Genomic DNA, 14,822 nt, shown 5'->3' with positions numbered 1-14,822 from the left:
ATTAAAGAAGTAAACATTAATGATTTGATGAATTTTCAATTGTGGTCTTGATTGCATTAATTCCAATAGCTTGCTCTTGGCCTGTCAAAATCAAGGTTTCTTTTTTAATGTTCTAGTTGCAATCCAGGTTTAGTCTTTATCCACTTTACCCTCGATCATTTGTAGAAATTGACTACGCAATACTTTTCCTTGCCATTTTTATTACATTATTTTGATAGTCACTTTATTTAATGTACATTTAGAAAGCTCCAATTTTGAACTTGCATCAATGCTTGGCTGATTTTACATAATCAGTCAAAGCACACTGTTCTTGATTGACAGTTAGACTTGAAGTATACCTCTGCTTCTATTTCTGAGGAGCAGGTATAATTTATCCATATCCCTATTACAGGGATGAAATATATGATCAATAAGTTACCGGATATTTTTGTTTTGTCCAGTTCAGTTTATGTTCAGTTAATAATTGTAACAGTATATTGTATCATAGGTATGGCCCAGGTATTGATAGCCTTGAAGATGTTTCAACCATTCAATTTTGTCCTTAGCAATTTTCTCACTCTTTGAATGTATTCTTTACTAATCACCTTTTTAATCTGTCCATTCTTTTTGTTATCCAACAATAAACTGCCCAGATATTTGTAGGCTTCATCTTGATGGCTCTTGACGTTTGGTCATTTGGCATTACTGTGTGTGATTTATTTATTGATTGATTGCTACTGTAACACATTTTTTTAGGTCAAACTCTATATCTGTGTAAAAAAAAGTATAATGTTTATCAATGACTGGATTTCAATTTCTGATTTTCCATGAAACTTCGTATCATCCATAGAAAACAAAGGAGACATATTATTAGCATTTTTTGCTGCTTGATAGCCAAGAATTTTTTTTCAAAATAATTGAAAGTGTGATCATAGCAATGACAAATAATAAGGGTGACAATGAATAACCCTGGAGGATTTTATTATGGTTTGTCATATAGTTCAGACTGGATTTGGCATTTTTTGTCCTTCCCAAGGATCTGGGATAGTCAGATGTGGATGTCTGATGCTGTTACAGATATCGTTATAGGATGTAATGTTTTCTGAATAAAGCAAAAGTCCATCTAATCCATTATTGTCTCCATCATAGTGATAAAACAGATGCCTTTGAAGCTCTCTCATGAGAACAACTATTCTTTCTTATTATTGTCTATTAATTATAGTTTAATGAAATTATTACTCTGAACAACAAAAGTCATGAGAATTAGACAGAGAGGTATCCCCCAAAGTAAGCATTTCAATTCAAATGCCCACAAGCAGAATACAAATCACCATCTCTTCAAACAGAACCTTCCAGATTTCGTCCTGCAGAATCATGTCAGTGGTTTATTTAGGGGCAAAAGAAGGAATAGTTGATGATCTGTAATAAGTCCCTAAAGACTGTTTTTTCCTGCTAGAGATACACTTGAGATTGGTTGTTTGATCATTCCTGTTCTGAACATGATATTATAATGGTATCAAAGTAAAGTAGAATGCAATCATGTTACAATATTCCTGGATCCCATCTTTTTAACCTATAAATTTCTGGCAGATCCACAATCTTATTTTCTTTTTGAAATCCTATATTTGACATGTGTTCAGGAATCAGAATTGTGCATTATGGAGGAAATCAGTAAAGCACGAAGTTTCCATAGGCTGATAAAACTTCTAAAATTTCCCAAAAACTGATAAAACAAAACCTGTTCATCATCTTACCTTAAAAACTTGTTTGGGTAAACAAGCCACATTTACTGTATATTAAAGAACACTCCCCATGTTTTATTTATAATTGGACAATAATATATACATTTGTATGGAAAATGATCATGCTGCCTCTAAGTTGAAATGACAAGCAACAATACCAACCTTAAAAGTAGGACTTAAAAGACTACATAGTACAGCAACTGCTTAATGGAAATCACAAACATATCTCATGGACTTGTACTATTTTGTACTAGAATACATAATCATAAGCATATTCACCATATTTAAGCCTTAGCAACATTTTACATTCTATATGGATAGTATGCAGACTAATTTCTATTTCCAAATAGAAAAAAATGCGACATGATATACAGTTTATCAGTATATTCCTATAGGACAGTGATGGCAAACCTTTTAGAGATCGAGTGCCCAAACTGCAATCCAAAACCCACTTATGTATCATTGGGTGCCGGGTGGGCATGGCCCATTGGGTGAGTGTGGCCCCTTGGGTGGGTGTGGCCAATTTGGTGGTCGTGGCTGCAGTAGTAACAACAGACTGGGTGGGACTAAAAAGGTTCAATCAATCAATTCCATTTTTGCGAGATCTTTTTTTTTCCCGCGAGAAGTTGAAATTGATTGATTGCTTGAACATTATTTTTTGGGGGGACACGGCGGTGGAGGCCCAAAGCAAAAAGGTTTTATAAAACCCAACTGAAGGCCTAGGACTGGGGCAATGGCGCACGTGCCCACAGAGGAGGCTCTGCGTGCCACCTGTGGCACATGTGCCATAGGTTCGCCATCGCGGCTATAAGAGATTACAATGGACTGGAATAACTAAAACTAATAATATAATCATATCAAAAAGTTGAAAGTTGATGTCAGCATGAGCAAAATCTTTAGTAGGAATGTGGAACACAATTTTAAAATATGTTTGCTCAATAATTTAAGAGTTGTTTGAATTGTTTAAATGTGGATGCCCTTGAAGAAGTTGGAAAAAAAAATCTTCTATTACTTACAATAAGCTATTACATTATCCTCAGAGTGATAAATTCATGAATGAGAACTTATTTGCACCTGGCCACCATTTCTGGTGAATACACTCTCAAGGTTCATTTTTCTGCTCTTATCTCTAAAGTATGTTTCTCCATATTATGTTGCTTTGAGACTAGTTTCTATTTTGAATTGTATGCATTTGTATTTTAATTGTATTGAATTGTATTAATTTAATTTCACTGAATTGTTGTTTAGATTTTGAAACTTTCCTTTACTACCAAACCTTGTGCTTCTAACAGTGGAAAAATATATTTTAAGGTGTCTAGAGAAATCAATGGATAGAGAGTGAAATGCACAAAAACAGGCCTTTCACTTAAATACTTCCATGTGATAATATAAGATAAAGGAAAGAGATTTCAGACATTTTAGCTGCTTGCCAGTAGAAAGGATTTTGAAAGTTGAAGTTCATTTCAGCAGCTAATATATTTCCTTTGAGTTCATTCCTTCTTTTATTACCTTAATGCAGAGATCTGCAACTTTGACAACTTTAAGACTTGTGGACTTCAGCTCCCAGCATAGCTGGTTGAGGAATTCTGGGAGCTGAAGTCCACAAGTCTTAAAGTTGTCAAGGTTGCAGACCCCTGCCTTAATGTGACAACTTTGATAGCAAAAAAATAATGTGGAGAGCATCTATTATACTTTTATCTTAAATATAGTCATCAAGTACAGAAGTAAAGCTAATAGAAATAATTTAGAAACTAAGATTTAATTCAGCCCTCTCTTATTCCTGAAAAAGCACCATATAACGAACTAGGAAGTTATATTATATATAGCCAACCATTACAGAGGCTAATCACACAGTTGGGAACTCAAGGCAATGCTCAAAGGCATTTTTTGTTGACTAATTCACATGCTGTAAGGGTTGCTTTTTAAAGATTAGTAGCCACTCTCCTTCATATCCTCAAGAAGCTATGCATATTTTTAGTGAACCATGGTGGCGCAGCAGTTAGAGTGCAGCACTGCAGGCCACTTTAGCTGACTGTGTTCAGCAGGTCAGCAGTTCAAATCTCACCGGCTCAAGGTTGACTCAGCCTTCCATCCTTCCGGGATAGGTAAAATGAGGACCCAGATTGTTGGGGGCAATGTAAATTTATATATACATTGCTTACTGGTGTACACCGCTTAGAGAGTGCTTGCACTTAAAGCGGTATATAAGTCTCATAAATAAATAAATAAATAAAACCCCAATTATGACAAAAGGAGCAATAAGATGCTATTCCTGCTTGGACCTTTATTTTATTATTTGTCACTGTGTGGGCGTGTGTTTGTGTGTATGTTTCTCTCTGTGTGCATTTTAGTACAGGTTTATTGTCTCATATATGCTGCCCTAAAAATAAAATTTAGTTGGCTTTCAAGCAGGCAACACATACATATACTTGCTTCTATAATTCAAGGTAAAGACTCTTGTTCCAAATACAATCTATAATTATGAAGGAAAGTAAAGTTACCTTATATTTTCAAATGTCTCTGCAATATGCAGCTCCCACAGGCTGAGTACAAATAAAATTTAGCACGCTATTATAAACTTCCAAAGGCTATCATACCCAATGAAGTAATGCAGTGTTAAAAATGCTACTATGCTAGCTTTTCTTGGTAGCTCATGATGTGAAAACAGTTATGGCTCCATATTATCACCACATGACTAATTGGGTTTGAGCTACATGGCAAATTATTCAGCATATTCCAACCCTGTTCAATTTCTATCTAAATAATAGCAACATCAATTGGTCATCGTTTCACACGTGCACTGCTCAGATGGACCGAGTCCTGAACTCCTTCTCTGGGAAGTCAGCCCCCCAGAGAAGGAAATATTAAAAGGGCAAAATATTATATTTCCTCAAAGGATCTTAAAGAAGCAGAAAAGCATGCCCCGTTTTCTTAATAGCCCCAAGCCTCCAAGCAGAAACCAGCTCTGTAGAAATGCAGATGTAAACAATCCAGGAAGGTTGGAGGCCCCCAGCTAGAAGATTAAGAAGACAAAGCCACCTAAAATCTACATACCCCACCCAAACTCTAAGACAGGACATAATAGGATTAACCCACAGATACCAAAGGGGCACACTCAGACTCAGGTCAAAGTATATGACACAGGAAATACAAAGTCTCAAATAGGAACAGGAAACAACCTCAAGAGCCCCAGAGGATATAAAAACCCACTCCCTACATGTGCTCTCTCTCTCTTTTCTTCCAGAGCCATCTTTCTGTCTGGCTCTCCTCTTCAATAAACTGCAACCTTCTTTCTAAAGCAGTCGCCATGTTGTTTGTTCCTGGCTTGGACTGAACCACAATGAAGACTTTTCCTTCAACACTACTGTAATGAATTCTAATTTCTTTTTCTTCAACTTAAAGTAGGCTGAAAATGCAAAGTATTTGTGCAGTAATGCCAAATGCTAACTAATCTTTTCTATTAATTTTTGAAAAGTAAGCAGGTCAATAATGAAGTTGAGTTGGCGAGAAGCAGACTGGATTTATGCAAACTGCACTGACTGCTGGGAAGCCTTTAATCTTTGCTTACTTTTAAAGCTGCCTTTTAATGAAGAAATATAGTTGGGGAAATGGACAGCAAATGAATAAACTTTCAACAGGCATTAAAACGAAACTGCAGGCAGAGTCAAGAAATACACAAAATGTACCTGGAAGCAGGTAACACTAATCTGCAGACTCAGCGGGTGGAGGCAAAATCAATTAATTACTTAGGACTTAAAATGTGAAGTAATCCTCTTTTCATTTAATTTAAACTCCTTTTAAATCACATCTTTTCTCCTCTGGGCCGAACAAATCCTTCCAGGATGCCTCCTTGCTTATGTGACAGTATTTTGGTAAGACTAATTTGTAACCATGTGAAGTCACAGCAGGGTGTGTATCATGCAAATATGACTCTTGTTTAAAAGGTGAGAACTCTCAGATGTCTACATTTTCTATTTCATTCTATATAACAGAATGAAACAAAGTCAATTATGGCTTCAGTTATACTTTGTCTAATCTTAATATAAATACCTGATGGTCCTATTTACTCTTTATAAATCTTCTGTTAACATTATCTGCTTAAGAAAATGATCAGACTATTTTTCTATTTATTTTTAGCATGCTTTTGAAATAAACCTCCAGTTTCCATCAAATATTTTGGAAAGTTAAAATTCTCAAAATTGAAATATGCACATTAAAAAAGAATTACATATTCCAAAAACATCAATAAACATAAATTGATTTAATTAGATAAAGATTTATAGTTGAATTTTCATGAGACAACTGTGTAGATTTTGATATTTGCTAAAGTACTTGCAACATGATGAAACATCTCTTAATATTTTTCATATGCTTTTAAGTGCTACTATGTGGTTCCTGCTTACCTGTATGGTAAAACTTTCCTGAAAATCCAAGGTTGAAGGTAAAATTTGCAACCTGAGTGCGTAGTAATATTTGAGTTTCCAGTAAAGCCTGAAAAAACATATAGGGGAAAAAAAGGAATCTTATTTAGATTTTAAAAGAATCAGCTATAAAAGATTTTACAACGTTTTTTGGGGCGGTAAAATCGTTCTGGGTGTAAGAATAATGTCAAAAAATGCTATATACTATCTTAATAAACTGACAATGCATTTCTATGCATTTTTATAGTGAAGATTAACTACATTCATTATTAAAGTGTTTAAAATTATAAATACAATTATAAATACGTTTAGATATGAAACTCTGATCTTTGCAGGTGTTATGAAAACTGACAAAATTCACCACCTGTGCACTGATAAGTAGTCCTCTCCCCACATATGAGGGATATAAGATCAATTCACAGAGAGGCATCTTTATATATCATTCCTTATTTGTACAGCTCTTAATTGATTGGTCTTATTTGTACAGCTCCTAATTGATTGGTCTCCATATAAGCTGAGAATTTGATCAAGAATACAAGGAATCCACTAGATGTTAACTCAACAACCTGAATTTAGACCATTCGAAACAATGGGAATACTTTTGGACCATTCCTGTATACGTGAACAATATAAACCTACTGATTCCTACTTACCAATAAATCTGTTGTCTACAATGATATAATAATACTACTATAATATAATCACATCTGTTTAAATACAATTCATAACTTAAGGATTTACAACAGGGTTCTTTCATACTGTAATACACATCAATAATGAAACACAGCAAGAACCGAAGACCAAAATAGAAACTATGTTAAATAGTAGACAATATGTCACAACACAGTGTGTTGTGTTACCTTCCAGGTGCGTAAACTCTGTTATCAATTCATAATGCAAGATGTAAACTCAAGTAACCAGTACAAAGTGGGTCAGAAAGATACTTGTTAGGCATGTCAAGTGGCGTGGTCATAACCCCCTTCTACATAGATAAGACAAAGCTGATTGATGTACCTTGAAATCAGATTGCACTCAACAGGTGTAATACTCTAGTGAAATGATTGTGCATGGGTGTAAAAGCTCAGTGATTTTATAAAGAAAGGAAAGAGAAAAATGCTTTATGTGATTCAGCTCCCATAATGATTCCAATCTTTAAAAAAAACTTTATTCAGTACTTTATAAGGGGGTTGGGCATAATGGGGTTTTGGAGGAGAGGCAGAACATGGAAAGCACCTTGTTATGGGGTGAGTCCTATAGCCAGATTCATACTTTCTGCTCAGGCACCATGACTAGCAGATGTGTTGTCCTGCTGGTGAAGGCAGCGAAGGCAAGAGGGCAGAACCAGGAAGGGCAAACTTGGAGGAAACATACTAAATAACAGCAACACCAATTGGTCATCATTTCATACATGCATTGCTCAGTTGGACTGAGTCCTGAACTCCTTCTGCTGTCTAATGTGGGAAGACAGCCCCCCCCCCGAGAAGGAAATATTAAAAGGGCAAAATATTATATTTCCTCAAAGGATCTTAAAGAGGCAGAAAAGCAGGCCCAGTTTTCTTAATAGCCCCAAATCTCCCTCCCCCAAGCAGAAACCAGCTCTGTAGATATGCAGATATAAATAATCCAGGAAGGTTGGAAGCCTCATACTAAATCAGGACAGCAGCATTGTGGATCAGAATAGAGGCAACTGAAGCAGAAATAGATCTGCAGTTCATGCAACATACACTAGTACATGGGTCCTCAAACCCCAGGCTATGGCCCAATACTGGGCCTTGAGATTTTTGGAACTGGGCAGTGGAAAAGGGGGGCAAGTGCACATGTGCACATTCCCTTTCGTACAAACAGCAGGTGAGTGTGTGCTTGCATGCTCCATTTGTCCGAGTGGCGAGTGTGCGTACCCGCCACTTGTGCAAATGGAGCTGAGTGCAAGTGCTTGATCTACAAAGCTGAAAAGGTCGGGGAAGTCTGCACTAGTACATCATTGCTTTTTGTTAATTCTAACTCAGCAGTTAAGTACTAGTAAGGTGACCAACTGTCCTCCTTTAGGGAGGATAGTCCTCCTTTTGTGAGTTCTGTCCTCCCTTGAAAAGTGTCCTCCTACATGTCCTCCTTTTCGATATTTAAAGACTAATCTGCAGGGCTTTTTTTCTCATAGAACGCTCAGAACGGCGTTCCGGCACCTTTTTTGATGGTTTTTTTCAACTTTTTCATGAGCTGTGCTACTCCCCCTATTGGCTTTCGAAAGCCAATAGGAATTGCTGCTGAGCGCGCCAAAACACCCGGCTGGCAAACTTTGCACATGTAAGTTGTCTGTAGGAAGGTGAATTGGCAGGAACTTTGCACCCCTCCCTGCTACCCAACTCTACCATCTCCTAGTTAGTCCCGAAGATACCTGAGGAGACTGGAGCAGTGACACCGTGGTAACTTTCTCTTGATCTTCCGCCCTGCTAGGGCAATAATGGCTGCGGGTGCAAGGGGCAGGGGAGGCGGGGCTGCTGTGGGAGGAGGTGTGAGGGGTGGCGGTGGCCGGCTGCCCCCTGTGCTGTGGGAGCTGGGGGGCCTGCTCTACACGGGGCTGTGCAGGGTGGGTGGTGGTGCTGGCGGGGCGGCTGCAAGTGGGGTATGTCGATGGCGGGCTGCCCCCCGGGGCCGGAGCTGGTGCAGCTGATGCTTTGGGAGCCACGGGGCCCGCTCTACACGGCGGGGCAGCAGTGCTGGCGGGGTGGCTGCAGGCGGGGGCGTGGCATGTAAGCATAATTACAATATAAAATGTTATTATTACAAATGTTTTTTATTATGCATTTATCATATTATAGTGTATTCCGTATTATTGTTGCAATGAATAAAATGTTTCTTTTATTTACAATATTTTTTTCTTCAATTTATTTGTGTCCTCCTTTTCATTGTAAAAAAGTTGGTCACCTTAGTACTAGTGGTAAAAAAATTAAGACTTTTTAAAATGAATTTCCTTTTAAGTGACATATTGCTTTATTTTTATATGGCTTTGTTGCTATTTTATCAAAGTATTGTTTAAAAATTGAAGATTGATTTTATAGTTCTTTTTTGCATATAGCTCTGGCCTCCTTTGGGAGGAAGGGCATTATGAAAATAAAATAATAACAGCAACAATAATAATAGTATGTTAGTAGTAATCACCTTCTGAGAGGACTTGGGGTGAATTCAATAAAATGAATACTATAATCTACCTTAGAAGTTGAAATGAGGTTTATTATATTTTTAATGCATGATGCATGGCTTTATGAACTTTCCTGAATGTTCAGTATGAAGATAATTATTGCAAAACATAAAATTATATAAAATTATGACCACAGATATATTTCAGCTCTGATAATGTAAGTATTGGTTCACAAGCAAACTGTAACCAGAAATGTTTGCCTTCAAAAAATGCCCAGTTTATTTTTTTATATTCCTCAATATGATCAAATGAGCACTTATGTTGTTAAGAATCTTTCTAAATTAGTGATCTCATTATATTAATTTTTGTTGAATCAATATTATATTTATTACTTTTTATAAGTGTATGCTTCAGCATCCATAGGATAAGACATAGATTTATAGTCTGTCTGTACTCAACAGGGTTTAAGTTTCAACAATATTGTTGTTATTATTTGAGTTGCCTTAACTTTATTCTTCATAATTGCTGCATCTATTAAGCAGGCATGATATTTTTTTCACAATGTTCTTGTTAATTACAACTATTTGCATAATAAAGTTTTTGGGGGCTAGTGCTCTAGGAACATTTCATGGCTAATAGGAAGCAATTTGCTTTCCTTTATTAAGTACATTAAAACTTCATGCCCCAGACATCGTTGACTGTAAACATTTGATTCTGCTCAAATTTAATGCACCAAGGCATTTTGCTCTGCCATATTAGCTTTATTTATATGCTGTGTTCTGGATTGTTAGCTACTAATGAGACTTCAGCTCTCATTGCTTTAAGGGCTGAGCACTAACTTCATTTTAATGAGATCATTATTTGCTGTCTCCAAATGGGAGACAACAAATTTGCCTTTTAATTAAAGGTCAAAACACCTCCTAGCTAAGGAGAGTGAAGAGGTTATCGAATCCTTTGAGAAATTCAAGGAATTTTTTTCCCTTTTCTTTATATCTGTGCTAAATAGACATAGTTGGCCATAATTACTTGTATAGCCTTATGATGGATACAGCTGTAAATATGAGCTAAGTGAGAATAATTCTAAATTCTGGAAGTATTAATCTCAAGACAGGGTAAAAGCAAACATCAACTAAAGTAATTAAAGAAACTTTACTCCTAACCTGAAAGTCCATGTGAATAAATATCCAAGTTAAAACAGGATCCCCTTGTTTAAATGTGAAAATCCAGTTTAATTTAGCTAAAACTCATATTTAGCTAAAACTCATATTTCCTATCTAGAAAAATATAATCAGTAACTGAATTAGTGACAGTCATATGCATAGCTATGATTAAGTGAACAATTTTTTCTCCTTATGTTTGTATACTAATATGTATAAATTAGTATATGGACGGTTCTGTATCACAATTATGATAGCTCTATTATGAGAAATTTGTGTGATCCTCCCATTATATTTAATAATAAATATATTGGAAAAGTTATTTAAAAAGTTGGCAAACAAGCGGAGAAAGGCATCACTGGTTGTTTCAGGCTAGGTGAGGAAAACAATGCAGGTGATTGTTTGGTACAATTTTGCCAAGAAAACAGATTTAGGATCATGGATATATCAAAGAGCATAAGACCCTCTTGTACATTTGGACCTCATTGAATGGACTTCACCATAATCAGATTGACCATGTCCTATGTAGTCATTGACGGACTAGTTGAATCCTTCCTGTTAAGACCTATCCAAGTGTTTATTGCAATTCAGACCATGAATTGTTGGTGGCAAAGATTAAGGTCAAATTATGCTCTATCAAAAAGACAGTGTCTCCTAAGAGGTTTGATGTCACCAAAACCCCTACTACATATAGAGATAAAAAAATAGGTTTGAATTACTGGACATTGCTGAGAAGATGCCTGATGAACTGTGGCAGGAAATTCAATGAGTGACATAAACAGTTTGAAGTGGACTACATGAAGGATCACAAAGGAATGCATTTATGCAAGTCAGAAATATTTATTGCTCATAAAGGGATCATTAGAAGCAAGCAAGGGAAATTACTGTCCGTCCAACAAGGCATCAAGAACAGATGGTAAGTATATACAGAACAGCTATGCAGATGATGAGAAAAGAGAAGTAGAAATAGAACTAGACATCCTTGAGGAAGAGATCATATGAGCAAAGAATCAACTGCCAAAGAACAAGATTCCAGGTGTTGACACTATCCCTGCAGAATAACTGAGTCCCATACTACCCAGAATCATTAGAGACCTGAAATAGAAATAGAACCAGCTATTGTGATCATAGCCCTGCAGAATTCCTGAGACCTGTGCCACCCACAGTCCTCAGAGACCTGTGCCAGAAAATTTGAGAAACCAAGACATGATTGGAAATGCTAAGTGCATTCTACTGCCCAAAAATGGTAACTCTAAAAATTGTTCCAATTATCTCACAATTGCTCACATCAGCAAGATTCTTCTTACAATTATTCAATGACTAGCACCAACCATCAAACGGGAATTACCAGGTGTCCAGGCTGGCTTCCAAAGGGGGTCATGGCATATCGGAAATCTGCTCTGGATCATTGAAAAATCTTGTGACTATCAAAAGATCATTTATATGTGCTTCATTGACTATAAGAAAGCCTTTGATTGTGTTGATCCTGAGAAGCTAAGGAGAGCTCTACAGAATCTGGGGATACGAGCACATCAGGTCAAATTGGTGCAATTACTGTACACAAATAGAGAAGCCACTGTGCAAACACCATATGGAGACCCCGATTGCTTTAAGATAAAGAAGTGATACAAGGTTGCATTCTCTCCCCTTCTTATTCAACCTTTATGCCAAAATGATCATGAGTAAGCTAGATCTTGAAGAATCAAAAATCAGGGTAAAGATTTGAGGAAGAAACATCAGCAATTTTTGATAGAGGCAATATAGGCCTCCTTTCAGAAACTAAAGAGGACCTGAAGCATCTGATCAACAAAATGAAAGAAGAAAGTGAGAATTTTGTCTCTTCTTGAACATCAAAAGGACCAAGCTAATGACCACTGCAAGAAATAGAAACATCAAAATAGTAACTGAACAGAGAGAATAGAAACATCAAAATAGTAACTGAAGAGAGAGAATGTGTGGAAAAAATCATTTTCCTAGGATTGCAGATAGCTCACAGTGTGAATGCAGCACAAAAATAAAACATTGGATTGCACTGGGTCACACATCAATGATGAACATGAACTGAATACGGAAAAGCAAAGACATCAGGCTCACAACCAAATGTAGGTTAATCTGTTCTATTGTGTTCCCTGTAGCTACTTATGGTTGTGAAAGCTGTACCTTAAAAAAGCAAGATGGAAAGAACATTGACTCATTTGAACTGAGGCTGGAGAAGGCTCCTGCATATATTCCTTGGACAGCAAAGGTAATTAATACAAGCAAGTACTGCAGCATATAATATCAGACATGTCACTGGAAGACAAAATTACAAACAGTGTCTCAATTTTGCCATGTCATGAGGGGGATTCAATGGAAAAAGTAATTATGTTTGGAAGAGTTAGTGATAAAAGGAAACCAGGCCATCAAAGAACATGGTGGCTAGATATTATCAGAGCTGAGACCAGACCATAGAAAAACTTAAAGAAATGGAATAAGATCGGAAGATGTGGAGAGACCTGGCCCACAGAATCGCTAAGAATCAGATTTGACTGAACAGATATCCTCCTCCTCCTCCTCTTATAGACAAATAAAATAGCCCATCTCTTCATGTGTCAAAATTGGAAATAGACACATTTCTGTTTTTTTCTATAAAATGATGTCATGCTACTTTCTCAGAGATTGGCCTGAAATGGGTGCTTTTCATACTTGTTGAACATAACTGAGAAGAATAGCTAGAAATTAATTACTGCAAAACCAAGGTCGTGGTTTTTGCTAAGTGCTCTAAGGCCCATGCCTGGTGGCTAAATAATCATTTAATTGAGAAAGTCAGGACCTTTAAATATCTGCAGATTATTTTCCCTGCTACAGGCAACTGTAAATCTCCCACCAATTATGTTATTCTAAATGCACAAAAAACAATGTCAGCTTTACAATCTTACTGCTTTTCCAAAGGAGCCCAACGTATATCTGCAGCAATTAAAGTGTTTTTGGCTAAGATCCTAGTCTAGCTTGTTTTTGGAGCTCAGTTGGGCTCCTACGGCTCATTCTTTTTTCTTGAAAGGATTCAAGTACTTCAGTGCATTCTGAATGTATTGCTTTGCCATGAAGCTGGCCTACTTAAAATAGAAACTTTTGCCTGAATATTCATTTTCTCCTATTGGCTTAAGCTTTCCTTTTTTTCCAGCCAGCTTGGTCCCTTTAATTATTAGCAAGAGCTTTCAGTTTTTCTGATGCCAGATATTACATGCCAAAGTGCAACTCTATGGCTGTTCATGGCGAACTATCACCCTGATGGGCTTTGATCTCAAACAACAGGCCGTTGAATTGTGGTTGCAAGCAGATTTATAAGTTCTTCCTAGAAACATCTTCTTGAGCTACTCTGCATATCTTCTCCAATCAGCCAGATACCTTAGCCACATAACAGTTCTGAAATTTGGAAGAGATTTATCCTTGCTAGATTCAATGCCTTCCCAAACAGCTGCTACTGAAGGGTAATACTTAAATGTGCTTTTGAACAGGGACTGTATCTATGAGATGGAGAAATAATTGAAATGATGGACCACATTGTTTTGTAGTGTTTCCTCTATGCTAACACTTGCCAGGAATTCTTTCCTAAACTAAACTGATTTGTTTTATCTTGTTATTATCAGATCAGTCTGATTTTACTTCTTTGACCAAAGTTAAGTAGTGTTCTAGAGTTTGTACAGTACACTGTAGTATATCTTTTAAACTTTCTTAGACATTGTGGAAGAATTATGTTTTTCTTTTTCCTAATTAATTGAGAATTATTTTTTTATTTTATTTTTTGCAAATTAATTGTGATTTTCTTGTTTTATTTGCTCATCTATGACCAAATAAAAAATTGATTGATTTTCTGCTGCAATAGATTAAATAAAGTAGGAAGCTTTAAATTTAGGTATTATGAAAAGTGTTTTAACAATATAAACATATCTCAACCTTAGAAAAAAATACACGTATCTAATTTAGATATTTATAACTCCTATGTTTTTTCTATGCAACACTTAAGTGCCAGCTGGAATGTAAACAGTTATTGGGTGGTCTGAATGACTGATTTCTACTTTTTTTTATTCAAATAAAGGAGCGAGCCAGTTATTCAGTGATATCTTATTCTGCATAGGATCTTCTAACCTGATGAATAGCTAACAGATGCCAGATTTCTCTATGGCTTGAATGATTTCTGTGGGATCTGCTTGCCAAAAGAGACTTAATTAGCCAGCTCCTGCTAATATATGGAGGTAATTAACATCTTTTCTTTCACTGGAAAGAATTATTGAAAACCTGGTAGATTAAGAATGGTACATTTTAAATGAAAAATGTATCCCATCTGATATTCTCTATTGCTAAATTAGAATTCTTGATAAGGTAGTCCAACATACCTGGAAGGGCT

The 14,822-nt window shown here is 36.4% G+C and overlaps 1 protein-coding gene across 3 annotated transcripts in view; it reads right to left on the bottom strand.

Moving 5' to 3' along the window:
• The window catches only part of NDST4 (N-deacetylase and N-sulfotransferase 4), a 144,414-nt gene that overhangs the window by 69,773 nt on the left and 59,819 nt on the right, over nucleotides 1–14,822 (bottom strand). For 2 of the 3 annotated variants that reach the window (XM_039346990.1, XM_039346991.1), the window contains exon 3: nucleotides 6,125–6,212. The exons of the other annotated variant lie outside the window; for it this stretch is intronic. In XM_039346990.1, coding sequence (XP_039202924.1) covers nucleotides 6,125–6,212 — 88 coding nt within the window. The remainder of the gene's footprint in view (nucleotides 1–6,124; nucleotides 6,213–14,822) is intronic. 3 annotated transcript variants of the gene reach the window in all.

The sequence above is a fragment of the Crotalus tigris genome, unplaced genomic scaffold, assembly GCF_016545835.1.
Source record: "Crotalus tigris isolate CLP2741 ecotype Arizona unplaced genomic scaffold, ASM1654583v1 scf7180000018043.2394770, whole genome shotgun sequence".
Taxonomy (NCBI): Eukaryota; Metazoa; Chordata; class Lepidosauria; order Squamata; family Viperidae; genus Crotalus; species Crotalus tigris.
Note: the sequence above shows the minus strand (reverse complement) of the source record. Positions and strands in the feature narration are given on the sequence as shown.